This window comes from Aquila chrysaetos, chromosome 6 (genome assembly GCF_900496995.4).
Source record: "Aquila chrysaetos chrysaetos chromosome 6, bAquChr1.4, whole genome shotgun sequence".
NCBI classification, from domain to species: domain Eukaryota; kingdom Metazoa; phylum Chordata; class Aves; order Accipitriformes; family Accipitridae; genus Aquila; species Aquila chrysaetos.
In genome coordinates this window covers 41104551-41130294 of record NC_044009.1, presented here as the reverse complement: position 1 = coordinate 41130294, position 25744 = coordinate 41104551, and the positions used below count along the sequence as shown (strand labels likewise).

Here is a 25744-nt window from a genome sequence, read left to right as displayed (position 1 = left end):
CCAGTTCTGGATGTTGTCATTCATTCTAAACTGGCTACAGGTGAGAGCTTTAAGGTCTTTTTTCACTAGCATGCCATATGTCCCAGTTAACTAAGACTATCAATTTGCATTTGGCCCTGTCCATGCTTTTGCGTGCTTAAAAGTAATAGAAATATCCAATGGATTAAGTTGTTTTCAAAAAAAGATAAGCATTCCCATATAGTACTTGCAACTAAATCATTGCAGTGTTAAGCACTTTCAAGCAAAATGAAGTTGATCATCAGCGAAATGAAATTGTTGTCACAGACTGACATTTTTCTTTACATGGAATGATAAAAATGCAAACACTAGATAGTGGAAACAGAAATCCAGTGCCATCTTTATCTCTCTTCTTCAGAGCTGTATCTTTCTTCCAAAGTGTCATGTTGGCGTGTTCATCTAACACTGCTGCATAAATACGTAGCTGTCTAAGCTCAGCATATAGCCACAGCAGTGTGTACTCCTTCTTTCTTTACCCTTACAGACAGCGCTGCAATCCGGTCTGTTGCTAAAACCTGTAATCTGGGCATCATTCCTGGCTTCCGCAAGCCCTTCTGTTCAGGTATAGCATCACATCCATAGCTTCTCGTGTTGCCGGACCACCGGTATCTTTGCACCCTTCCACTGATTCTCCTCTCCTTTGGGCGTATCCTTGTTGCATTGCATTAGTGCTTGTATTAATTTTAAGGGTCTTTCACAGACCTGCTTATCACTTCCCGTAAGAGGCTCACCCCACTTTGAATCAGCCCATGAAGCCAGCAACTCTCTCCCCTTTGGTTAATGCGGCTTCTTCTCTTGCTTTCTCCCATGTGTCCCCTTTGTGTCTCAGAAGAATCCCATCCTTGATATCCTAAAACTCTTCTGGTTACAAAAACCTCACAATGAGTTATGCGGCTGGTGAGCCGTGACCTTCCCCTGTTGTGTGGTTATGCTCCATTGTCTCTCTGTGCTCCACCGTCCACTGCTACCTGATGCCTCATATATTATTACGCTTTGCTTATAATGCATTTTGGCAAGGCTATACCTACACAGGCTTGTACAGGGAGTCCTGGGCTATGATGGATGCTCATAGGCGCTATGAAAACTGCAAATTTGGATGACAAAGGAAGTTCCATTATGTAAAAAAAAAGCTCAAATTCTCCTCTGTGTGGAATTCAGCATCAAATTATAGATGTTTTACACCAGGGTTACTGAAAGTATGCTTAAAGCACTGGCAAGTCAATCTGTTTGCTTCAAATATGAATTTTAATTTGACAGTACCTCCTCAAGGTTGAGCTGGCTGCTCTATTGTAAGCTGTCCTCTGTACACTAAAATTCCCAAAGAGCTGAAAACAGTACAGGTTGTAACTTGGATGTAACTATCTTTATTGTTTATCTTAGAAAACACCATTTTAGTTTTAGTACTTGGTATCAAATGTTCTTTACTAAAGCTTTAGACAATCGTCTTTAATAATAAAACCATGTACTTGTACAGTGATTTCCATTTGGGTACACTGTAGAAACCGTGATCTGTTAAGCCTCATACAATACTCCTTTCAGATAAGGAAATGCATGGTCTGGAGTTGCAAATTCCTACCTGACACTGCGGAGAGAGGGGAGTGTCTGATTTACAGACCTTATGTTATTTAATGGAATCTCCTGCAGGACAAATGGAAGTTGAAGGCACCAAAACTCAAATTCGTTTTTGTACATGAGACTGTGGCCTTGCCCCAGGATGTCAGAAAGAAGAGGGTGGGATGTGCGGCATCTTGCCCATTGTTCTAATCTTTAAACCCGCTCTCTCTCCGCACCACCGATTCAGTGGATGCATTTTGTGATAACAGAAAAAAAATGCTGTCTAAGAACTCGTTTTGTGCTAGACAAGAAAGTTTTTAGTCCTCAAGAGAGCAAAGTTCAGTGCTCATCTCTGCCTCTGACATACTTGGTGGCTTTTCCTAGTCAGTTGACCTCTCTGTTCTTCTGGTTTTCCTTTCCTCCCATGTGTCTGTGTTGTCTGTTTAGCTTGTAAGTGCTCTCAGACAGAAATTCTCTCCCACAGCATGTTTGTATATTGCCTAGAAATATGCGGTCACAATCTCAGTTCATGCCTCTATGTGCTCCTATAATACAAGTAAATAACAAGGGATTTTGAAGCTGTGAAAGAGAGAAAATCAGTAGCATTGACCATCCAAGAAGAACTCAAAGCAGCTGAAAACTTTCCCTCAAAAACTAACATTTGCAGTTGAAACAGGTTGTTTCTGTAGGCACAGACACACAACAGAGGCACAGGAGCTTACCTACTTACTGCTTGCTGCAGAGCTGTGTTACTGGAATGTGCTCTGTGCAGGAGTAGAACCGTGAAGCATTTTACCTTGCACCTGAGATAAGAGAACACCATGACCAGAGTGGGTTACCATGACTTAGCTGATGTACAGTAGCTCATTGGGCTGGGATAACTTGATCAGAGAAAAGTAGAGCTCCCATACCTGGAGGCTGAGGCCCTGTTCTGCCAGGTGTTACAGCGATGCTCCATCTGGGTGTGCGTACAGTCTGAAAACATAAGGTGGGAGGACAGACTCTGCTCTAAGTCAGTGAGGCTTAAGAATGAAACCAATAAGGAGAGCGTAGTCAGTCCTCCTGGAAACGCTCCTCCCTGTCTCTTGGGTGCAGATGTACACCGTTTCTGTAATTTTTGTACAATAGGTGAGCCAGGGTGGAGGAACTTCCCTCGGACTATCGGATGTCTCGTTGTAAGGATGTGATGAGCCTGTGAGATGGAGAAATATACATATATGAAGATGGTATTATTTGGACGCGAGTTAAAGATCCATTCTTAACATGAGAAAGTCCTTCTTTCTGATGAATGATTCCTTCCTTACTGTGCTAGTATGTAGCTTCCACTTCTGCTCTGACGTGAACAGAGTGAGTGATCGTGTTCAGCAGCCAATAAATGCCAGGCCAAAATCAGTCCCAGTATAGTAAGTGGCTGGCTTTTGTTTATAGACAGAAGGTCTGATTCAGAGATTAAGGTTATGGGAACTGGAACCCACTGATGGATTTTTTTTTGCATGTTTGCCAACCTCCATCTTCTAAGTGTCCAGCCACTCCAGAAGAGCTGTGCAACTGGGCCAGGCTGTTGATAGGCACTATGGGTACTTAGTTTAAATGAAACATACAGCTTGAGTTTTACCACATCCCAAAGGATCTGAGATCACTTAAGGGAAATCAATTAATAATTTGATAAAACACAATGCAATTGCCTTCATCCAAGCCCCCTCCTTTCCCTGCAATGAATTGACTGAATCCTGTGATCATTCCTCATACCTGTCACTGCACACAGCAGTGATCTGTAATTTGTATACTGCAGTATGTAGCAGAACCATTTGTTGAAGCTTGGCATTATGTTCTTTCGGTATTAGTTATCTGTTTATCAGACATGTTTATCACAGTTTTAATAAATTACCAGTGTTGGAACTTCAGAAATGGCCTCTAGGGTATTAAGCTACTGTGCTTTATTATTAAGAAGTTAGATTTCAGTAAGTTATTATTTATAGAGCACTGTAAATGTGCCTTGTCCTCGAGAGACAAAAGCCAATGCTTAAGAAGGGGAATTTAACTTTCTACTTTTAGACTAAGGCAGTAAGTCTTTATGGAGGAGTCCTGGAGGATTAAATAGGGAAGAAATAGCTAAAGTGTTGTAGAAATGTTTTTACAGTACACATCATAGAAACCAAAGTTAAACAAGAACCTTTTCATGGATTTTCTGGATCCAGCCTATAGAACTGTCTTTCAAAGATTTTTTTTTCTTCTAAGTGCTCTAAGACCCAGGACTAACCAATTGCTTTTAAATGCTGTAGAATTTAACCAGGGAAGGGTAGATTTACACTGGTGCTATCTTGTGCAGAGACTGCAAGGTATATAGAAACATAGAAATAAACTTATGAAATGGATTTGTCATTATCAGCAAGAATCTATGGGTGATACTTCAGAGGTCTGAAATCTGTTCATCAGTATGGATGAAGAGATTGAGGCTGACATCTTGTAAGGGAATGAATTGGCCTCTGAGCAGCCACTGCGTGAAGGACTTGGTCTGCACCCCAATTTAGCAAAGTCCTTAAGCATGTGGTTAAGCTAAACTGGTCCAATAGGGTATGTAAATATGTGCTTTATTTCCATTAAAGTTGGCAGATATTAAATGCAGTGCAGAAACACGGTCCCTCCGTGTTCCTCTCTCCCCAGACTTGGAGAAAAGTTTCCATACCTTGCTGTGAAATGAGCTGATCCAAAAAAAATTTGTAAATGTAAATAAGAAATGCAGAGATTTTGGGCCAGTATAAGGAATCCAGGAAGCTGCCTTCAAAGCAAGTCTTTTTTTTTTTTCCAGAGTTACATTTCTCTGAACATACTAGTGCCTTGTACAGTTACTGGAAAGGAAGATGTAAATAAATACACAGGGAAAGAAATGAGTCTGCCAGCTCGGGTCTCTAGTGCACAATAACTGTCATATCACACCACCTCCTGCCCTCCTTCCTCCTGCATAACTCAGCACAGGGTGATGTGACTGGCAGACTCTGCTTGGGGTGCCCTGCATGGCACAAGCGGAGAACAAAATCACCTCATACTCCACGGGCAGATAGAGAAGTCTCCTGTGGGCACCGTGGAGGGTTGATGGAAATGGAAGCTCCTGCCACTAGCAATCCCTGCAGACCTGAGCCTGGGACACAAGGTGCTACGTCTGCTGACATTAGCAGGAACCTGAGGAACTCAGTACCTTTTAGGAAATGCTGCTGGGCATGTCACAGAATCAGTCCCTGGGGGTTTTTTGCAGTAAGCCTGTACTTGGGTTTTTTTTGTCTCCTTCCAAACATACACAATGTACATTTTTGTATTACACTTTTTCCCCCTGATAGGAGAGAACAACATGATTCTGGGTCTGTCTGCAGGCATGCAAGGCTGCCAGTAGCTTGCACGGAGTACTTACTTAATGGAAGTGAGGTTGGTAACAAATGGATAGGTTTGTAATAAAAGACTTTAGAAATTAAGAACGGGTTTAATTTACCCGATAAATATGCATGTAACCTATTCTCTTCCAGTCTTCACTTTCCAGTTTTAAAGCAATGTTCTGGTTTTGCACAAAACCCTACAACCTCTGTTGTGCAAGTATAGTGCAGGGATTAGTGTATGCTTAATCTATTAAATTCATACATGATGTTTGAAGTAATTATGAATTGCTGGCCTGAATGTAAAATCTGGTCCATAGAAGTCAAAGAAATTTTCACATCAGCATTTAAGGATGCACATAACTATTGATAACAGGACTTGCTAGTGACAGGCAGGTACTTTGGATGCCAACACTGGGATGTGCAGGTAATTAAATAAATCTATCTAGAAAGCATCTCTCAACAGTGCGTGCTGAATAACTGATTTGACAGCACATGATGAGCTAGAATTTCTAGAGCACTGTTGGTTTGCAGTCTGAACTGGGAGCAAACCGTGATGCTCATAATTTATTAGAGGAGACATTAACTCTTTCTTTCTGTGTCTGAGTGTGACATTTGAATATTCAGATCTGCAGAGAGCTTAGCCATTGTGGCCCATTTCTGTTAATTTCTAGTTGGGCAGTGTTGCACCAGGTACACATGGTTGTACTCGACTGCTTCTCCTGTGATTGTTCTCCTTCATGTGACTTCCTGAAGATGCAGAGATAACACACAACCTCCCCCCTCTTTTTTAATTAAGAAAATCTGCATGCATAGAACTCAAGGACAGAAATAGAGATGTGAAGAACCAGGTGTCCATGCAAATAGGCTGAATGGAAGGCACATTTAATTGCATTTTCAGTTCATAGAAAAAGTTGCTAGTACTCTTGTGCCTATCTGCACAGATGGCTGGGCAGTCCTGCTCATGGTTTGCATGGCTCTTGTCTTACACAGCAGCTGCAGCCCTGAGCTGGTTGTTTGATTTGTATGGCATATGAATCTGGTCTTCCTCCATTCTGCACATGGGCCGTGTGGTTGTAGAGGAGGTCTTCAAAGTGGCTGGGAACACTGTTAAAAACTGCATTTCCTCTGGAAATGCAGGAGGGAAGAGATGCTGGAGAGCTTGTAAGGAGATAGCATGAGGAGCTGGAGTGCTCTTGGTGAGGCTGTAAGGGGAGGAATTGCTGATGTCCTGACAGCCTAAAAAAGTGTTTGCTTGGTTGCTTAAGCACATGGCAAGTAGGGGAGCAGCTAGGAGAAAGTACATACTGTCCTGTGTTTGTATGTAGCTGTGCTCTCAGGTTTGTCACAACTTCATCCAGACTGTTTTCCATGACCCATGCCATGAAAGTTGTTTTATTGCTGCATGGGTCCAGTAGTGTCTACTCTACTGCTTTTGACTGACGTGTAGCAGGAGGTACAAAAATAATCCCAGATGTGTTTTCTGGAGCTGGGAAACTTAAATCATAGAATCATAGAATCATTTAGGTTGGAAAAGACCTTCAAGATCATTGAGTCCAACCATCAACCATGCCTGCTAAACCATGTTCTGGAGTACCCCGTCTACTCGCTTTTTGAATACCTCCAGGGTTGGTGACTCAACCACTTCCCTGGGCAGCCTGTTCCAATGTCTGACAACCCTTTCAGTAAAGAAATTTTTCCTAATATCCAACCTAAACCTCCCCTGCCGCAACTTGAGGCCGTTTCCTCTCATTCTATCTCCAGCCACCTGACAGAAGAGACCAGCACCCACCTCGCTACAACCCCCCTTCAGGTAGTGGTAGAGAGCGATAAGGTCTCCCCTCAGCCTCCTCTTCTCCAGACTAAACAGCCCCAGCTCCCTCAGCCGCTCCTCAGAAGACTTGTGCTCCAGGCCCCTCACCACCTTCGTTGCCCTTCTCTGGACACGCTCCAGCACCCCAATGTCTTTCCTGTAGCGAGGGGCCCAAAACTGAACACAGGACTCGAGGTGCGGCCTCACCAGTGCCGAGTACAGGGGAACAACCACCTCCCTGCTCCTGCCGGCCACACTATTTCTGATACAGGCCAGGATGCCGTTGGCCTTCTTGGCCACCTGGGCACACTGCCGGCTCATATTCAGGCGGCTGTCAACCAGCACCCCCAGGTCTTTCTCTGCCGGGCAGCTTTCCAGCCACTCTTCCCCAAGCCTGTAGCGCTGCATGGGGTTGTTGTGACCCAAGTGCAGGACCCGGCACTTGGACTTGTTGAACCTCATACAATTGGCCTCAGCCCATCGATAATGTCTCAGGCAACTGAGAAAATAAATCATAAATTCAGGATGATGACCCAACTGAGTGATGGAGAACTTCTGGTGGATACTGTTTGTACCTCATCCAGGCATGCAGAGGCAGCTTTCAGCAATAAAAAGCAATAGTATTAATTAGGTTTATTGAGGGAGATGAGGAAAGGGAGGGGAGGCACCTAAGTCAGTGTGCAAGAAGCTGGCTATTGAGAACTGTTATGATCAGGTAAGGAGGCAAAAGTACAAAGCATCCCTTATAGTGCTGTAGTGTTACAGAAGTGTTAAGTAGGTCTCTGCCTCACTGCAAAACAAATGGGTACACACAGATGTACTCCAGAAGAGAGAGATCTTTCCGAAGATTTCTCTGTCAAATGTCCAGGATGTAGTCTGATGCTGGGGCAAAATGAATCTAAGGCAGAGGAATAAAATTTCATCTGGGAAGGAGGGGCTTGGGTTGGACATACCAGTGAGATGCAGGAAGCAGAGCAGCAGCATTACACAAGGAGTTTGCACAGAGAAGCCCAAGACAACAGAGATGACAAGAGTGGGAAACTGTGATCTGAAAAGACAGCTGATCAGTCAAGTGAAGAAACCCAACAATGCTGGAACGCTCATGTGAAAGCCCCAAGCTCAGAGGTCTGAGCCTGCCCAGGTCCTCTTACCAGGCCCAACCCAAAGGCCATGAGCATAGATGTGTGCTGGCTCCTGGGAGCCCAGCAGAAGGACTTGTCTAGGCTGTAGGTCAGCTGACTGGTGCATGTCCATACCTTGCAGTGCCATTATTTAAACACACATTAGCTCCATGGCTTTGCAATTATGTTTTTATTATTGACAAGATGTTCTGCTTTGCAGGGTCATGAATATTTTCTTTGACTCACTAGAGGTCATTGGAGTTATTCAGCCCTCAAACCAGCTCCTCCCTGTCCCACCGAAGACATGTGGGACTTGTAAAACATGCTCTGGATTGCCATATTGCTTAATTATCCTCTTAGCTCTAATGAAGTGCACCCTGACTAATGGTGCAGTCACAAACAACATGTTCCTATAATTTGGGCCGTCACCAAGAACTTCTGTTATCAGTAGACTCATCAAGGTACTGCTTCGGAAAGCTGAAGGGCAGTGTTGCCTCATAAAAGAAAATATTTAGGCACCGAGAACATAGCTGGAGGGGACCAGTGCTCTGACATGAGCTATGTTTACAACATGCCTCAGCTCTGCGGTGCAGGTGTCTGACAGGAAGAGCTAGGTGTCCCCTGGGAGGCCAAATTCTTTGTTGCGTTGCTGCAATCCCAGAAGACCCAGAGTATTTGCGGAGAAGCAGCATCGACTGCTGAAGTAACCAATGATTTTTGTTTTCATTTTGTCCTGTCAAGCACTGCTAAGTTAAACTTGGCTGTATAATAGAGAGTGCTGTCTCTGTTTTTGAAATGGGAAGAAGAGCCACCTAATAAGCTGTCTCTTTTCTGGATTTTTTTTTTTTTTTTCTATTAAGGTTGTCACAAATTGATCCAAGGTGCAAGGATACTGTGGTTAGGCGAATATGGGCTAGGTTTGGGACTGGGGATCAAAATGCTGCTCTGAAGTTGTTTTGCAGATGTCAAGGGCTCCTGGGAGTCACCAGTCAAAATTCCTTGCTCTCCTGTGATGGCTTATCGAGGTGAGCTCTCTCATCCAGTGACATATCCCCTCTCAGGATATGGCTAAATGACCCTTTCCAGCAAGGACTTATCCCAGCTCTCACAAAAGCACTTCTGAGGCACAAGCTTTTGGCTTCAGCCTGGATTGGACTGCAGTACATGGGAGGTATTTCCCAAGGGACTCCTGGGGAAAGATCTGTGCTCTTCCCTTCTCCCAACAAATCTTCACCTGTGCTCATAAAGTCCTACTTCAAGCCAAATTGAACTGAATGCTCAGCTAGTGGAGAAGATACCTTTTTTTTTTTTTTTTTGAATGAGGTAGAAATACCCCTCCCCCAAATGTTGTCTATAAATGCATTTCCTGGGTGGTGGTATTTCTTGTGCTTCTGAGTGAGTGTCTTCATGGACCTGAGCTGGGGGTGGGAAAATTCTTCCCCTCTTCTTATTGGTCTCCCATCTTTCCCCTGTAAAGGGCAGGATTTAGCATGTGTCAAGGGGACAATTTCTATAGAAGCCCAGAATTTAAAAAAATGTATTGGCTGCAGTGAGAAGGTTCAAGAAGAGTTCAGATCCGGACCGAACTTTGAAGCCATTTCCTGCGTTGGTAATGGACTGAGGAAAAAAAAGAAACCCTGGCTCTTTTAGGGGAGCTTTGGATCTGTATCTGAACTTTGCGAGCCTGGTCCTTCCCTGTGTAAAAGAGAGCTATTTTTCTTGTACTCAGAATGATGTATTATGTATAGTATGGATGTTTATATGTATTTTCACCTCCAGCTAACAATACCTGCTTGAATTTGTTAGGACTATTTTAAAAAAGTGCTGAAGGGAGGAAAATTGCAGAGGGCACTGAATGGTTAGGTATGTTGCTGAATATTTTAAATCTAAAAGTTCTCTCTAATCCATCCTTGCTGGTCTTGACTTTTCTTGCAAAGGAAGGGGCCTCTTTGCTCTGAAGCAGCCAGTCAGAGCCAACTGGGGATCCCACGTGCTCTCAGCCCCCAGTCAATAGTGTTCTCAGCCCTAATGTGTTTTACTCTGCCTCAGGATCTGACCCCACTTTTCTGGCATCACAAATCACCATCCAACTTTTCTCCCTGCTTCCCGTCTCTCCAGGTTTCACCTGTCAGCTCCCAGTTGTTGTTTTACCCAGCTCACTTCACTGCAGGATTACTTAGAAAGTGATAATCTTGTGGGTAAATTTAAGGAGGCCAGCAGATTTGTGCAGAACTACTGGACTTTGCTGTAGGGAAGGTTTTCATTTTGGTGATGAAAGCTGGTGGTTTTATACAGCACTGTCCTCTTCGAAAAGAAGGTGATGGCTCAGTGTGTGGGCTTATGTGTTGGACCTTCCAGCTGAATGATGATCAGAAGTTGTATTTACATGTAAATTAAAGTCTGTCCTCTGTTAACATTCCAGTTGCTTCTGCCTCTGGACTTCTCATCTATTTATCATTTGTGTGCACTGTGAGCACAGTGGGAGCGAGATACATGTTTACCGTCACAACGCTGCTTTTAAATTGGGCTGTGTAAATTGGCTGGAGATACTTGCTCTTGTTTTGGGAGTCTCCAGACATGGTGGTTGGTGGCATTGTCATGTGACTTGTGCATTTTGGTTTCTCAGGCAACAGCATGGGGTTCAGATGAAGACACCAGGAGGTCCTGTCAAAGTAAAGGGAAAACAGAGGTAAGTTTTGCTTTGCTACAATGATGCTATGGATAAATTCATTTGCATCATGTGAAATCCACACAGGGAGCATCTGACACCAGCTTGAGCTTGTAAATTTGCAGCAGTTTAGCTCTACCACCACAAGTGTATAAGCACCACCGAGCAAGCCATTTCAAAGGCCCCCTGTCCAAGTTATTAGACTTGCTCTGCATGAAATTTAAAGTTGATTTCACTGCTGGAGAGGACACAATTTGTGACACGTCAAGGACCAGAGTGGTGGCAAGCCAAGGGTAACATCTTGCAGTGGGATCTGAGGCTGGACAGGTTGGCTTAGCCTAGGTACTCAGCAGTGAGCCGCTGGCATTCAGCCACGTGGGCTTCAATGCTTGTTTGCAGTTAGAATTCATCTTTGTATAATTCGCTTGAACGTGCAAATTGAATCCACTACCACACTGCAGTCTGTTCAGGTGTAATATCACAGAGCTCCTTCAGAGGCAGGTGCCGCCTGCTAAACTGCAGTTTAAAGTAAGAACTGCTTGAACTAACACATGCTGTCCCAGAAGTTCAGAGTTTGCAGGCATTTCTGATCCAAACACAGGTCCTTTCTGCCCCTCTTCTGAGAAACTAAAACAAAGCCATCTATCTAAAAGCAGGAAATACTTTGAAATATTTTTACTGTTCAAAAATCTTCAGGCCTCAACTGAGAGAGTGTCCTATTGTCCTTAATACTACACCGCAAAGAGTTCTCAGTCTAAACCAAAGGAGTTGGACAAAGGATAAGAGGATAAGCACAATCTTTACTTAGACATGGACAGTCAAGCACAGAGTGATTGTGTGGCTGGCCCAAAATGCTGGAATTCTGCCAAGTTCTAGTTCAGTGCTTTAAACAGAGGATTAGATGATCTTCCATTGACCACATTCATTTTATATAATAAACTTTATGTGATTACTGTATTAACTTGTATATACACAAAAAAGCTAGCTTGAATTTTGCCGGATAGGCAACAATTTGCTTTATGTGGCAGTGCAGAACAGGAGTATGGGTATCCTAGAACATCTGTTAGAGTTTCATATAAGATCTGTGTTATGCAGGAAAACACCATGGAGGCAAAATGGATTGGGCTAGGTGAACACCAAACATGGCCAGCCATGAGAAGAAGAACTCAACAGAAGTTGGACAAAATTAAAAAACTCCAAAACCCAAGACATGAGGATTTTTGAATTTGTAGTCTTTGTACTTTTAAATGTGTAAAGAAAGGATTTTCCTTTTTTCTTACATTGTAAAGTTTGTGAGATTTAAATTGTATCCTATTGTTCCTGAATAATTTGAATTTATAACCCAGAATTATTTTGTCAACCCGTGGATAAAGCCATGCATTTGACTGAACAAATTCTAGGATAATTTCAATTTATCTTTTTTACTGTCATGCCAAAAGCAAGCAATGGTCTGAGTATCTTCACTGCTGCTGCCTCCTCATACTGCAAAGAGTTTGCCAAAAATTTCATGAGGATAATGCTCTGAACAGCTGAGTTTATGCTGCTTGTGATCCAGAGCTTGAAATTGTTTGGTGGGCGCAGTGGCCATGGGTGTGAATTTCTGAGGAACAATAATTAAGCAGATTGTTAGACACATTTTGGCATACAATTAATGGCAAACAGAAGTGTTGACTAAGAGTCTGACAAGAAGACATGAAGCTACAAACAAAGGCAGAAGGATTCTGCAGTAGCTAAGTAAACTCAGATCTCCCAAGTCTGTATCCACTCTAACCAGTTTGTCCATGGCTGAGTCCCTCTTGGGACGAGTCTGCACAGTCATTGTTTGTTACACTGCAGAGAAATGACTTAGCACTAGCTCCAAAAATACCGAATTTAGCCTAGCCAGCTGGTGAAGTGCTCTACTCCAGCTAAGAAGTCCAGCTCCGACCCGGCATCTCTGCCCTTGGGTAGGTAAATGCAGCAAGTGAAGGCAGCACTAATGTGAACATTTCTGATTCTGCTGTGCAATGGTGGTACAAGGTGCAGAGCTCTGTCTGCCTCAGCTCTGCTTTGTCAAAACTTGACTAGTGGCAGTTTTCTACCTAGCATGGATGATTTGATGATAAATATGTTATGGATTGTCAGGCACTTAGATATGTGGTGGTGGAGCCTAGAAATAAGGACGACCTTTGGCTCTTACAGTAATTCACAGCGTAGTTTGCATAAGTTATATGACCGGTCCATTTTCCTTGACCATTTAATAATATATGTATTTTAGGGTGAGGTTTTCAAAGCCACCTAGTGTATTAAAATGGTTTTTTTCCCCTTCATTCTTATGCCTGTCGAGTATCTAAATCAGATTCTCCCTGCTGCTGAGAAAATCTCTTCCTAAAATGCTTAGATCTTTACTATAAGGAAAATAAGAAGTGCAAGAATAAAAGCCACAAAATGCATATTGCAGAAATGTAATTATTGTGGCATGATGGCTACTCCACACTTGAGTATCTATTGGTCAGAGAAAAGGGAGATGAGAAATCTGGGTCACAGATTTAAGGTTAGAAGGTACCATTTCTTCTGACACCTTGTGTAGCCCTGGCCACAAATTTCACCAGCTTATTCCTAAACTGAGCTCAGTAACTTGTGTTTGACTGCTGCACCTTTTTGAGGAAGGAAGAAGTTTTGAACTGAAGGCCTGACGCAAGTGGGCTGACTGTGTGTTTTGCCGGCTTGTTCTAATGGCAGATGACCTTCCCTGTTAACAAACATGTACTTTATTTCCTCTTTGGATCTGGCTTCAGTTTTGAGTGCCTGGGTCTCATTTTACCCTTCTCTGCTAGATTAGAGAGCCCTTTAGTTACCAATATTTATTTTTTACAAAGGCACTTATATGCTCCTGTCAAATCAGTACTTAGGCTTTTTAATAAAGTAAAATGCTGAGTTCTCCAAGCCTCTTTCTCTAAGTCATTTTTCTACTGCCCTCGAATATTTTTCGTCTGTTTTCTGCAAACTCCAATTTTTCACCTGTATTCCCTTGTCAATCTCTCTAATGCCTGAGTGTGATTAAAACAGTCTTCCTCCTCTGTTCATACATGTGGCAGTTTCACAAGCTTTTCTGCCATAGGAGATCACGCAGAATTGCCTAGCCACTGTGACCACTAAATCCTTTTCACAGTTGCTAGTCTTGGGATGTAATCTTCCAGTCTATACATGGAGCCCTTTTGTTCCTTGCTCTTTAATACATAATATCTTACAAAAATATATTTTGTTTGTTGGGTCCAGCTCACCAACCATCCTAGTATATATCAATATATATATAGTGAGGCATTGGCCTCACTGGTAATCAGTATTTTTGTAATCTTCGGGTTATGCACAAATGTTTGTTAAGAAAAATGTTGATACTGAGCTAGTACCACCCCATCTGGTGCCCTGCTAGAATAGCAAGTTTATGAATTATTTCACTCTGAGGACTTTTTTCAGCCCAGTAATTTATCAGATTTTAATCCATTAATGTATAAGTTCTTGAACCTGATTTTAAAATTAACTCTCTGCAATATATCATGTGGTATTAAAAGAAACACCTCGGAAAAGTCTCTTTCATTTATGTTATTTTTATCATCTAAAACTTGTGGTTTCCTCAAGGAATTGTACGTGCCTTACTTGCCATGTCTCTGGAGATCCATGCTGGCTTCCATGAGTAATCATTTTTTCAGCATTTATAAAATGTATCGTGACCAGCACCTTAAAATTGTCCCCTGAAAAACACCCACATTACTGAGAGACAATGCAGCGAACAAAGTCAGTGTTATGCTGCCTTTCCTTCTGTCTTCCAAACGAAATCACTCAGAGGTTGTAGTTAAAATGAGTGATGGATAGAGCAAAAAGGGAAGAGGTATATTTAATTTCATTAGGAGTTGCTCGGCTTCTAGTTTGTAATTCGTCTGTCTCTGCATAACAGTCCACATCCACCACATCTAAGGAATTTTGCCTGACATGGAAAGTTATGGCTTTCCAAACATGAGCACTTTGATCCTTCTCTTGTCTAAGCACAGAATTATTTGTTAACTTGCCAAAAGCAGCACACCATCACTTCAAAACGTGAAAGGGAACCATTGTGAAAATGGCAGTGAAAGTGGCAGCTGTTACGTGCTGTCCTAAGAGCTTTGTGTAGCTAGGAGAAAGATGACACACTAATAACACTTCTGGAGCAAGAAAGAACCGAGAGAAACATCTGATAGGCATCCAGCTACCGATTGTCCCACCATATTGCCAGAATAGTTTATTCCTTTTCTTGTATGATGTCCTGATGCTGGGGGGTCTTATGATTCACACAAGGTTACAGGGAAATCCTAAGCCAAGGCTTCAGCCCAACTAAATGGGTTTGGTGCAGAAATTGCTGAGCTAATGGAGGAATCAGCTGGTTTAGGCCTTCAAGTGGCTGTGTGTCACACAGAGGATGTGCCCTCTGGTTATCTAGTGGAGCTGGGAATCTCCATGCCACTTACAAATAATAGGCATCCAGGTAGGACAGGCACCATGTAAATCCCCAAGCAAATAGAAGTAACTGGGAGGCGGTCAGGTATTTTTCCTCCCTTTCTAACTGTTCCTAGAGATCTGAGCCTACTTTCCTAGTAGAATGCAGAATCAGCCCCCAAATTTGATTTGAAGTCCATTAAAGAAAACTTGGCTGGAAAAATCATTAGCAATTCTCTTTGCTATCTGTTGCATTCGAAGGAGAAAGACAACTTGGTCAGGGAATTGGCTTAAACTGATTAAAATAATTGTTTGTCCAAAGAAATAAATATAGATATCTGAAAGTGTGTTAATAACAGTGCTCGAGAACATGTTAGGTCTTGATTATTTTTTAACAAATTGGGATGAACTGCAACAGATAAATTAAATGTTTGCTGCTCTCCAAAATGTCATTGAAGAGGTAACATGGAGTTCTGCTGGCTGATTCTCTGAACTCCAGGTTGTAGTCTAGGAGTTTGTGTTTCTTTACTGAGGATGGCAGACCATCTGAAACAGCTATTTTTCTCATACAGCATGTAACTGTGTTTTTAATCTAAGATTAAAATAGATTGGTATGTGATGAAATAGTTTTAGCCTAAAAAAAAAAAAAAAGAATAGAGAGGAGATCTCTGACAACAGGGCTTGAGTGGTTTATGCAAAATAAAAGGCCAATTAAAATAGTGCCTATATATGGCTATGTTTTCAAGGAAAAATACATCTGTACAATGAGATTAAGGGCTTATAACATTGCAGAACTCCAGTGTTCAGAGATGACAGAAGAAACGACTCCAGAGGCACCTGCAGCTAGCTTATTTGCAGCATCCTGAAAATGTCTTTTTAAATTTTACCTCAAACCAAAGCCGGCAGGAGTTCAACCCCTCCATTTGCTTATATGTCCACACAAATGAAGGGAGTAACAGGGCACCACTCTCGGTTCTCAGGTTTGAAATGTGCTTTCAAAGCGGCCTGACATCTCTATGAGCTAGAAAGAGGCCTGATCCTGTCCACAGTCGTGGACATTACAGCATTCACAGACAGACATATTTAAATCTCAATGTTGCAAAAAATGAAATAAATGAGGATAGGCTTAAACAGGGGGAGATGGGAGGAAGGGGCTTCAGTGAAGTTTATTCTCTTAGTGACAGTGAGACCCTGTGCCCTGTAGGGTTGAGCATTAGATGTCATGTACTCTTCCTTTCTAGGAAAACAAGAGTCATTAGACTGGAGAAAAGTGATATCTGCTCAATTTAAGGCCTTATCTCAAAAAAGGGACCAGTACCAGGTAATTTTGAGGAAGGAGCAAGAACCCCAAAGTGGGTAACATGCAGTTTGTAGGAAAATCGGAGATATGCTTAATGTTCTGGCAGAGTGCCACAGGTTTTTATCAGCTCTGGCATATATTTAATAATAATCCCAACTAATATAACTGGGTTATTCTCATTAACCATATAAATTCCCAGTCTTCCACCTTTATTTAAATCCTTAATCTCTTGATCCCAATAGTATCTTCTGGTGATGAGATTTGTAGACTGATCATACACAGATTTAACTGTCTGCTCCATAATGTGAGAGCAGGATCCAAATATTGTCTCGTCTGGACAGAGTTGGGTTCAAGCTTGCCAAATTTTCTGGCTATATTAAAGCCCATCTGAATTTTGCCTCCTGCACGCCTAGAGTTTTCCAGCCACATGGAAGAAATTGCATTAAATAGCTCCTATTTTCTGTACGGGTTTGTGAGATCATTTTACCAACCAGTTGCCTCAGCTACGAATTGTTGCAGAGTGCAGCGTGTTGAATGACTTCGGAGCAAATCCAGGCTGGTTTAAAGAACGCAGAGAGGAGGCTGTTCCTCGCTAGTTATTTTGAGAACAGGGTAGAAAGAGGATCTAATGTAAATCTCACCGATGATGTCTTGAGAAAAATCCTGCAAGCTGGAGCATTTAAGTGGTTTGGTTTCTTCTTTGCTTTTGTTGGAGGTTTTCATAGACTGACATGACTGGCAGTGGGTACAGCAATAAGAAATAGGAGATGAGCACAGTATTCCTCTTCAGGCTAGGCAGGTTAGAGAGATGTGGTCTGGTAGTTAGACCTTTGTTGCTGTCCTTCAGCATCTCCTCTGAGTCAGTGTGTCACCATGGCAAGTCCTTTAGCACCTGCATGTTTCAATTACCCAGCTGAGAGAACAGGGCAGATAATGTACATCTGTTTCAGAACATTACTTTAAGCTTTATAAATTGCTTTGAGACCAGTGTATGAAACATACATATTATCATTGCTCTTCCTCCAGGAGCATGGAGCTCTGTTACCATCATCAGTAAGGCAGGTCCAGGGAAAAAGCCTACTCAGTTAAATCCTAGGAACAACTACAATTGGATATGGCCCACACCTAGTAGCGTCATTATTTAAGCAGAGTAGAAAACATCCACTAGTCACCCCAGTTTCTGCTGCTTACAGCCAATGAAATAATTAGTGAGCTTGGTGCATCCAGTTCCCTCAAAAGTATCAGCTGTCAAATGTTTCCAGTCTAACACCTCATCGGTACTGACTGTGCTCTTTTACTGTTTGCTACCGCAGTTGGGAATGGACTGGAAGTCACAGATTAAATATTCACGTGCAGGTTCAGACAGCAGCAGATATATTTGCTCAGTATGGTTTCTCCTCTGTTTCAGTAAATAACTTCTGCTTTGGACTGAATGGGTACAAATAAAACCATGCTTAATTAGGCTAAAATAACACAATATTTTACCAGCTTCCAGTGTCCTTACCAAGCCAGGCTACTACGCCTTGGAGTATAGTGTGCAACAGATGCATCCTCACCAGTAGACTTCAGAAGACCATCCAGCACATGACCTCGCAGGGAAAGGCTTTTTTGTGTGCTAGCTTCTCAGCTAGGAAGACTTTTATAGAAATTGAAGTTTGTTAATCTGTAATATAGTTCTGTGCAAAGAAGAGAATCCTGCAAATTAGGATTTTAGATTTCTGCAGGACAGGGTTTTAGTTAGGAATATATTGAAGTACCTAAGCAGGAAAGGGTCCAGCAACGTAAATGGTATTAGCTGGTCTAGGTCAGAAGCTATGCTCAGACTCTGCACAAAGCAGAGAAATGTGGAAGTGGAGGGGAGACAGATGGGTACTCTCTTATTGTATGAAATTTGGGTATAGAGCTGCATTCTGGGTTAGACGCCAAATCAATCATATTTTGAAAACAAAACCCTGTTGGGAGAGGAGCCCATACCTTTTTTTTATAGCATCCCCTCAAGAATTTCTAGTACTTTGCAGTTAAATATATAGTGGTCCTAGTATTATGTGGGATTGAATAACTGTGCTCTAAAGAAAGAGGGATTACTTAACCCACTCATGAAATGCAGACATCTCTAGGGCAGGGAATAACTAACAGGGCTCACAGCACCATGTAATAATGACAGGAGAGGGCAGAGAGGCTGGCAAGCCCTTTGTCTTGTTGAAAGAAAGCGATGAGACCTCTATTCTCAACACACAGCAGGTGGGATGGTGCTTCTCACAGTCCTATTTGGTAGACGGATGCACAGTCACCATGACTGATCTGCTTCTGAAATAAGAAGTGCTGAATAGACCCAGCTATGAATTTAAGCTCTCATTTTTGGGTGCCAGGCGTTATGTATCTGATCCCCGATGCCCCTGCTGAGACTCAAGACTGGCACCACCTGCTCTATGGCACTCTGTAGCCCCTGCCTGGGCTAGGTGAGTGCTCCTGGGCTGGTTCTGGAGCGCAGTTCCCTGTGATCTTCTCTGTTCAAAAGCAAGCCCCACATGTCATGCCCATGCAGTTGCTTGTCTATGGCTAATGCTGGTGGGTTTCTGCTAAATGCCGTCCTTCAACAAGTTGATTTCCATACAGCAAATGAAAGGAGATAGTATGTAATCCAGCTAAGCAACCCTCTTCCTTTCCAGATGATAGGGAGTGTTTTTACACTGCTGAATCTTGCAAATGAAGTCTTCAGGGAAATGATCAACAGTGTGGAGCGTTGTGAGACAGGGAAGCTCGCAGAGCGATTGCTGCTTACGGACGGAGCAGCAGTGTCTGCAGCTGTAGGCTCAGCTTAGTGGCAAATTATGATCTATTGGAGGGAGGAAAGCAAAACAGCCACGATAACCCAGCTGAGGTTGTTATTTTTTAACAAGTTTCCTTTTCTGTTTACAGTAGAATATAATAGACTTTCCTCACTTGGAGCCGTGTGGGTGCCAGTCATTAGCAATCGCTCATATCCTTTCTTCTGAGGTGACTCCAGAGCCAAGGGCGGGCAGGCTGGTGCCGGGCTTGCTGTACATCTCTCATCAGGGCTGTTTGGATGAACTTTGGGACAGGTGGCTCTCGAGCCTCTTGCACTGCCCGTGGGAGTTGCATGCTAGTCTCGCAACTCCCTTTCCCTGTGTATACTGTTAGAAAGTCCGTGCCTTATGTGGCGTCTTCCTCCCCCACTGCTTAACTCCCCGGAGATGCTCAGTTAGCCAGATCTGCAGTCCACAGGTCTTTGGATACGAGGCTGTGGGGAGGAAGACTGTGGCTCGCCAACAACATGAAGGAGATTTTCTGAAAAAGCCAACTGCAGCCTTGTGCTGCCAGCCCTACTCCAGCGTGGAGGGACAGGAGCCCCACACCTTTGGGGATTGGCACGTGGAGGGAGTTGCCTGTCTGTGGTCGTGCAGCCGAGAAGAGGGGATTTGCTATTTCTCACTGGCCTGGCCTGAAAGACAAACTCCTTCTACCATGGAAAATCCTGAGCACACAATCCTTGTGGGAGGCAGGAAGTAACAGCCTGTTCAAGCACGAGATTCTCCTGACCAGCCTGGTCTATTAAAGAGAAGTTCCTGCTGTTTTCCTGCTGGCACTGGTGTGAATTATAGTGCAGACGGACCCGCTGTCCTTCACTGGAGTTTGTGTCTGGGTAATGTTTTCAAAGCTGCAGCATTGCTGGGAAAAATAGGTCAGAAGTATCATCATGAAAAGAGGGAGGATTCCTCCTCCAATCTAAGCAGAGCACAGAAAGAGGCACTTGTGTAGCTGATACAGAGTCAACCTGATGGATAACATCCTATCCAGGGACTGTGCAGGGTTATGATTAGAGAAATAACCAGCAAATTGGGTTTGCTCACTTAGACTGCTAGCTCCCTACAGCTGTGCGCTGCTTGATGCAACAAATCTCAGTCCGAGTTAGAGCTAAGGAAGGTGTATTCCAGCTGCAATACAGGTAATTTTTTTTTTAATGTAATAAATAACCCCACAGTCTCCTTTTCAAAAATCCTTTGTCTCTGTCTTGTGTCCCTATAGGAAGAGTGCCAGAACTATGTCCGAGTGCTGATTGTTTATGGCAAGAAGGTTTTTACCTGTGGTACCAATGCCTTTTCACCGGTGTGTTCCAGTCGACAGGTCTGTTTTGCATCTTTTACAGTGATAGGGAGGGCTGGATACATGCTCTGGGGAAGGCCCGTCATTTGGCAGGGCATCACGGAGGCAGAGAATATGTTTCAAATGGAGCTATCCGAAATTATTTTGGTTTTCTTCTTTGGGTCCCTTTGAGCTGCTTCGGGGCAGTGGGTGTATCTGCAGGTGGGGAACAAAAAACTCATGTTATGGGTGAGCTGGATCTGGACAAAGTGCTGTTCATGTAAACTTTGGGTATGCTGCTGAAAATGGGGAATATAGACAAGCTTAGCTGTGAGTACCTCCTAAGCTGAATACTTAAATGTTTCCTTAAAATAAATGGCAAAATTCCCTTTGGCTTCAAGGGAGGCAGGAGCAGGTCCAGAGCAATGTTTATTTTTATATTTTTTAATGCCAGTATGCATTCAGGAGGTGTCTGTGGAAGATTAGAAACCTGTGCTAGCAGCAGGAGCACCTGATTACAGTGAGTGCGTTGGGGCCTAGAGGCTTTATTGGCTGGGGAATTACCCTTCTTACAAAGCAATAGGATCAGTGAGGCTCAGACACAACTTCTTACGTTGGCAAAGGATGGATGTAAAGATCAATTTACAGTCATCACTGACATTACATTCTTACTACATTGGCAAACGATGGATGTAAAGATCAATTTACAGTCATCGCTGACATTACATTCTTATAGCTGCCTGTTTTTTTAAAATCAGGGTTTTGCTCGTAGGTACTCGTGGACAAACTGAATTCTCTATATCAGTAAGAAAGCCAGATGCTCTGTAAATTCTCTCCTCTCTCCTTTTAAATACAGGTAGGAAATCTTAGCAAAATCATTGACAGAATTAATGGAGTGGCTCGGTGCCCGTACGACCCTCGGCATAACTCGACAGCTGTGATTACATCACGAGGAGAACTCTATGCTGCAACTGTAATTGATTTCTCTGGACGGGATCCTGCTATTTACCGCAGCCTTGGAAATGTTCCCCCACTTAGGACAGCACAATACAACTCCAAATGGCTCAATGGTAAAGTCATGTGGGTCGTATCTGAGCAAGAGGTGTATTAAAGTCAGCTTGACAGGCTTGTAAATCTTTCCCTCTCTTTTCATATTGAGATCCAGAGTTACGATGGGGAAGGGCTTCCGGTGCAATAATCGATGCATCTTAGAAGACATTTAAAAATAGCCTGGAAGTATTTCAGAGATTGTATTTCAGTTGATTTAGAATCTAGAAAGTGGGTCTTTCAGTCTACTTAACATATATATGGGTCTCTGTCTTGCGAGATGACCAAATACATCATTTTAACAAGAAAACCACTCGAAGATTTGAAGATCAAAACCAACTTAAACCATCATATTGTTGACCCAGTTCTGCACAGTGTTAAGCACCCTCTACTTCCACTGACTCAGCTGAAGATGGTTGGTTTCAGTGCAAAATCAGTCTGAAAATGAGAAATTTCACAGCACGTTATGTTCCATGTGAACCCATGCTGTTGTGGATTTATAGTTATTAAAAGCAGCTGTTACCCCAGTGTGATAATACCCTGCATCAAGCAAGCTATAGAATTTCAACCAGTAGTTTGTGCACTGAGTCCACACCTTCTGCCTGGGGCAATGCAGGCTGTAGTGATGAAGACCCCAATACTCCCCCTCTCTCCTTTGACACAGGTAAGTTGACAAGATACTCAGAATCTTTCTATTGGATTTCAGGACCTTTCAATCAAAGATACGAGCAGTGGGACTTTGTGCTCTCTGGAGCTTAAGAAGACTGAACTAGGCTTCTGCAGGCATACTGAAGTCAGTATGGCGATCCGGAGTTTTAGGAGAAGGATGTCATCAGGCAAGACTGTGAATTAGGACCAAGAAGCAGCATAACCCCTATACACTCATTAGAAATATGTGCCTCTTGTCGGTGCATGCATGAAGAATTCAGAAGGAAGCCACATTGGAACAGGGGAGTTTAAGGAAAGACAAACAGAAACTGAGTTTCTAGTCTGTGACTGGAAAAACTAACACGACTCTTGGATTTATAAGCTTGTGCAGCATTGGTGACACTGGAGTAATTTCATCCTGTTCTGGCCACTTTTCAACAAGAAACAGAAAACTTGAAGATGATTCAGAGAAGAGCCATGGAGTGATTTGAAGCTTGGAAAGCCTGCCTCACAGTGAGAGACTTAAGGAGCTCAATTTATTTATCTTTCTGAAAAGGAGATAAAAGGTGTTTTGTTCGTGATATGGAAGTACTTACATCAAGAGAAGATTTCTGGCAGGATAAAGTTCTTTAATCTAGCAGACAAGTCATGACAAGAGCCTATGATTGGAAGCTGAAACCAGATAATGTCAAATGGAAAAAGAAGTACAGGTTGCAGCTGGGGCAGTCTTTAGTCATTTGAACAAGTCGCTGAGGAAAGTGGTGGATGTAAAGCCACGTGACATTGTCCAGTAAGATCAGATCTCCTTCGAAAGATGTGGTCTAATTCACCTGTTAGTTACAGGATCTGATGGTGGAATTACAGGGTGAAATTCACTGGTTCGTGTTAGCCAGAAGGTCAGATTCGTGATCACAATGGTCCCTTTAAGGTTCACTGTTTGTTTGAAGGAGAAAGTTTGATGGGAGATGCTTTGCAGTGCCCTCCCTTCTGTACCATCGTCTGCCTCCCAAACCTGCCTTGCAGCAGCATCAGCCTGCCTTCCTCTCCCTCTGCCACGACTCTGTTCTCCTTTCACTCCTGGGCTGCAGCATTAAAGGAATTCTGTACTTTCCTTTTTTCTGCTTCCTTTGAGCATTACTCAGAAATGAACGTTGTAAAAGCACCCTATAAAACCAACAGGGTTTTTTTTTGTTTAGTCAGATATTATTCATTGGCCAATCTTTTCCCTTTGCCAAAGAAGCTGTTGAGATAAAAGACCGTACACTTTAAAGCTTTGTTAAATACCCAGTTAAAATATTCACTACAAAACCAATTCAAGGTTCTTTTCAATTCTTGTGAAAATAATAACAATAATTCTAGGAGAAAAAGAATTAAGGAGAGCTTGCTTCAATACTGTCAGTCTGTGGCATGGTTTTGTTTTACAGACATAAGATAATCTTTTGTGCATAGAAACTGGAAAGGCTTCGTGATAAAAGCCAGATGTGATTGCGCTGGGAGAGTAGGTTGAATGTTTCAGTGCAGCAGTCTGGGGAATCAGGCGGATGCACGCAGCATATTTAACACATCATAAGGTGCACTTCAGAAGTGAATAGGTGAAGGAACCCAATGGGAAGGCTTTATGTTGTAAAATGAGTATAGGTCCATAGAATAGTCATGCATATGCAAAGTGTTGAACTCTGCTTTCCCTGAAATCAGTAGCAGCTTTGCCAATAAAGTGGGGAAACAATGGGGTTTTTCCAAGATCTGAAAAATGGAGCTAGAGCTGTATCCCCATATATCATTATTCCCATCTACAGTTTTTATGTCCTGTGCTGACTCCAAACTCCCCGTGGTCCCAGCTTTGACAGCCTGCATAAAGGGAGCTGGTGGTGCAATGCATTGAGCAAGTCAGTGAGCACGGATTGATTTCTGACCTGTATAAATCTCTTAAAATGTTTGTTTTTCAGAGCCTAACTTTATTGCTGCCTACGACATTGGTTTATTCACCTATTTCTTCTTCCGTGAGAATGCGGTAGAACATGACTGTGGGAAAACAGTGTATTCTCGTGTGGCAAGGGTTTGCAAAAATGATATTGGAGGGAGATTTTTGCTGGAGGACACATGGACAACTTTCATGAAGGCCAGGCTGAACTGCTCCCGTGCTGGAGAAATCCCTTTCTATTATAATGAATTGCAAAGCACCTTCTACCTTCCTGAGCAAGATCTGATCTATGGTGTCTTCACTACTAATGTGTAAGTTGCACTGGTTTTACTGCCCTTCTTCTATCCCCAGCAGTCTGAGAGTGACAATATCCTGATTTCTTAGACAGTCTGAGCAATCGTTTTTGAAAGATCCTTTGGTTAACGTGAAGGAATAGATAGGTCTGTGTTATCCATCATGGCAACATAGCCTTTAGGGCAATGTTTTTAATCCATGGTTCATAGATTCCTGAAGTCCATAAAAGGTGACTGTGCAGTTCTAGGGTAACTTAATTTGATATAAACCTAGGCTGTGACAGATTTCTGACTTTTTGTAGTGGCAAAGCTACTTGTGTAGTTCAGAGAGCTGGTCTAAAAATGACCAAACAGAAAAATGTAATTAATTTTCAGCCAGGTTAACTGCCTGGACAACCTGACACAACTGTGTGAACATTGGGGCTGGTCCATGAGATGGACAGGTACATATGCTTAGGAGAGAAGGACTGGAAGGAGGAGAATGAGGCAGATGGGATCACAACAGCCTAGACTGAAATCAACATAAATTACTGTTGATCAACACTTTATAGAAGCAAGGTCGTGCAGGCTACACAACATTTGACATTTCCAAGGGGGACTGTACCTCCACTACGGACTGTTTCAGATCCACAAATCAAAAACAGCATTGGAACTCCGAGGGGAAGGCATGATTTCTGAAACTTCATAATCGCCTCTTTTTGGCTTGATATTGAAAAAACTTGTAATTGGTATGATTTAGTATAGCTGTGAAAGCAGAAAGGAGAAGAGGAGTTAATTAAAAAATATATTAAAAAACTCATAATGTATATTTTTAAGCCAGGAAAACTCAAATAACTTTTTCTCTGAAGCCCAAGGCTAGGAAGATGAGTTTCAAGCTATAACCAGTCTGCGTGGTATTGAGTTTCAATAATACATGTTCTCCAGGGGGGTGTTATCCTGATGTGTAAACTAGAGAATGAAAATCTGAGTTAGTTACTTCACACGACAAACACCCAAAGTGCCTTACTCATGCTGGGTAGCCAACTTCTTTGGGGTTTTTGTGTGCAATGGTGTACTGTTGAATGTAAATAAGGGTCTGTTCCCAAGAAGCCCACAGCAAACCAAAGAAGTGAAGCTCCAGTGAAGTACAGGCCTTCCTATTTTAATGTATCACTTGCTGGTGTGACAGGGCTTGAACTTCAGCCCTTGAACTCACAAAGCATCAGCCCCAACTTCTTGAGCTAAAGCACTGTTGGGAGCTTCACTATGAGAGTCAACAGAGCCTGAATGTTATTCCTGCTCTGTAAATGCCAAGAAGTAGGTTTTTGGCCACCCTCATCCATCTTCCATGTGTTGTTTCTGCACTACCATTGCCAACGTCAGCCAAAAGTGAGCCGGGGGAGAAGCAACTAAAAAAACCCAAACATTATTAAGCACTGCACCCTGACTGTGGACTTCGGGGAA

General features: G+C 42.7%; 1 protein-coding gene across 5 annotated transcripts in view; it reads left to right on the top strand.

The window, feature by feature from the left end:
* Positions 1 to 25744, top strand: part of SEMA5B (semaphorin 5B) — a 281859-nt gene that overhangs the window by 187779 nt on the left and 68336 nt on the right. For all 5 annotated transcript variants that reach the window (XM_030018532.2, XM_030018529.2, XM_030018530.2 and 2 more), the window contains 4 exons: positions 10498 to 10560; positions 20336 to 20434; positions 21249 to 21462; positions 24034 to 24319. In XM_030018532.2, the coding sequence (XP_029874392.1) occupies positions 10498 to 10560; positions 20336 to 20434; positions 21249 to 21462; positions 24034 to 24319 (662 nt within the window). The remainder of the gene's footprint in view (positions 1 to 10497; positions 10561 to 20335; positions 20435 to 21248; positions 21463 to 24033; positions 24320 to 25744) is intronic.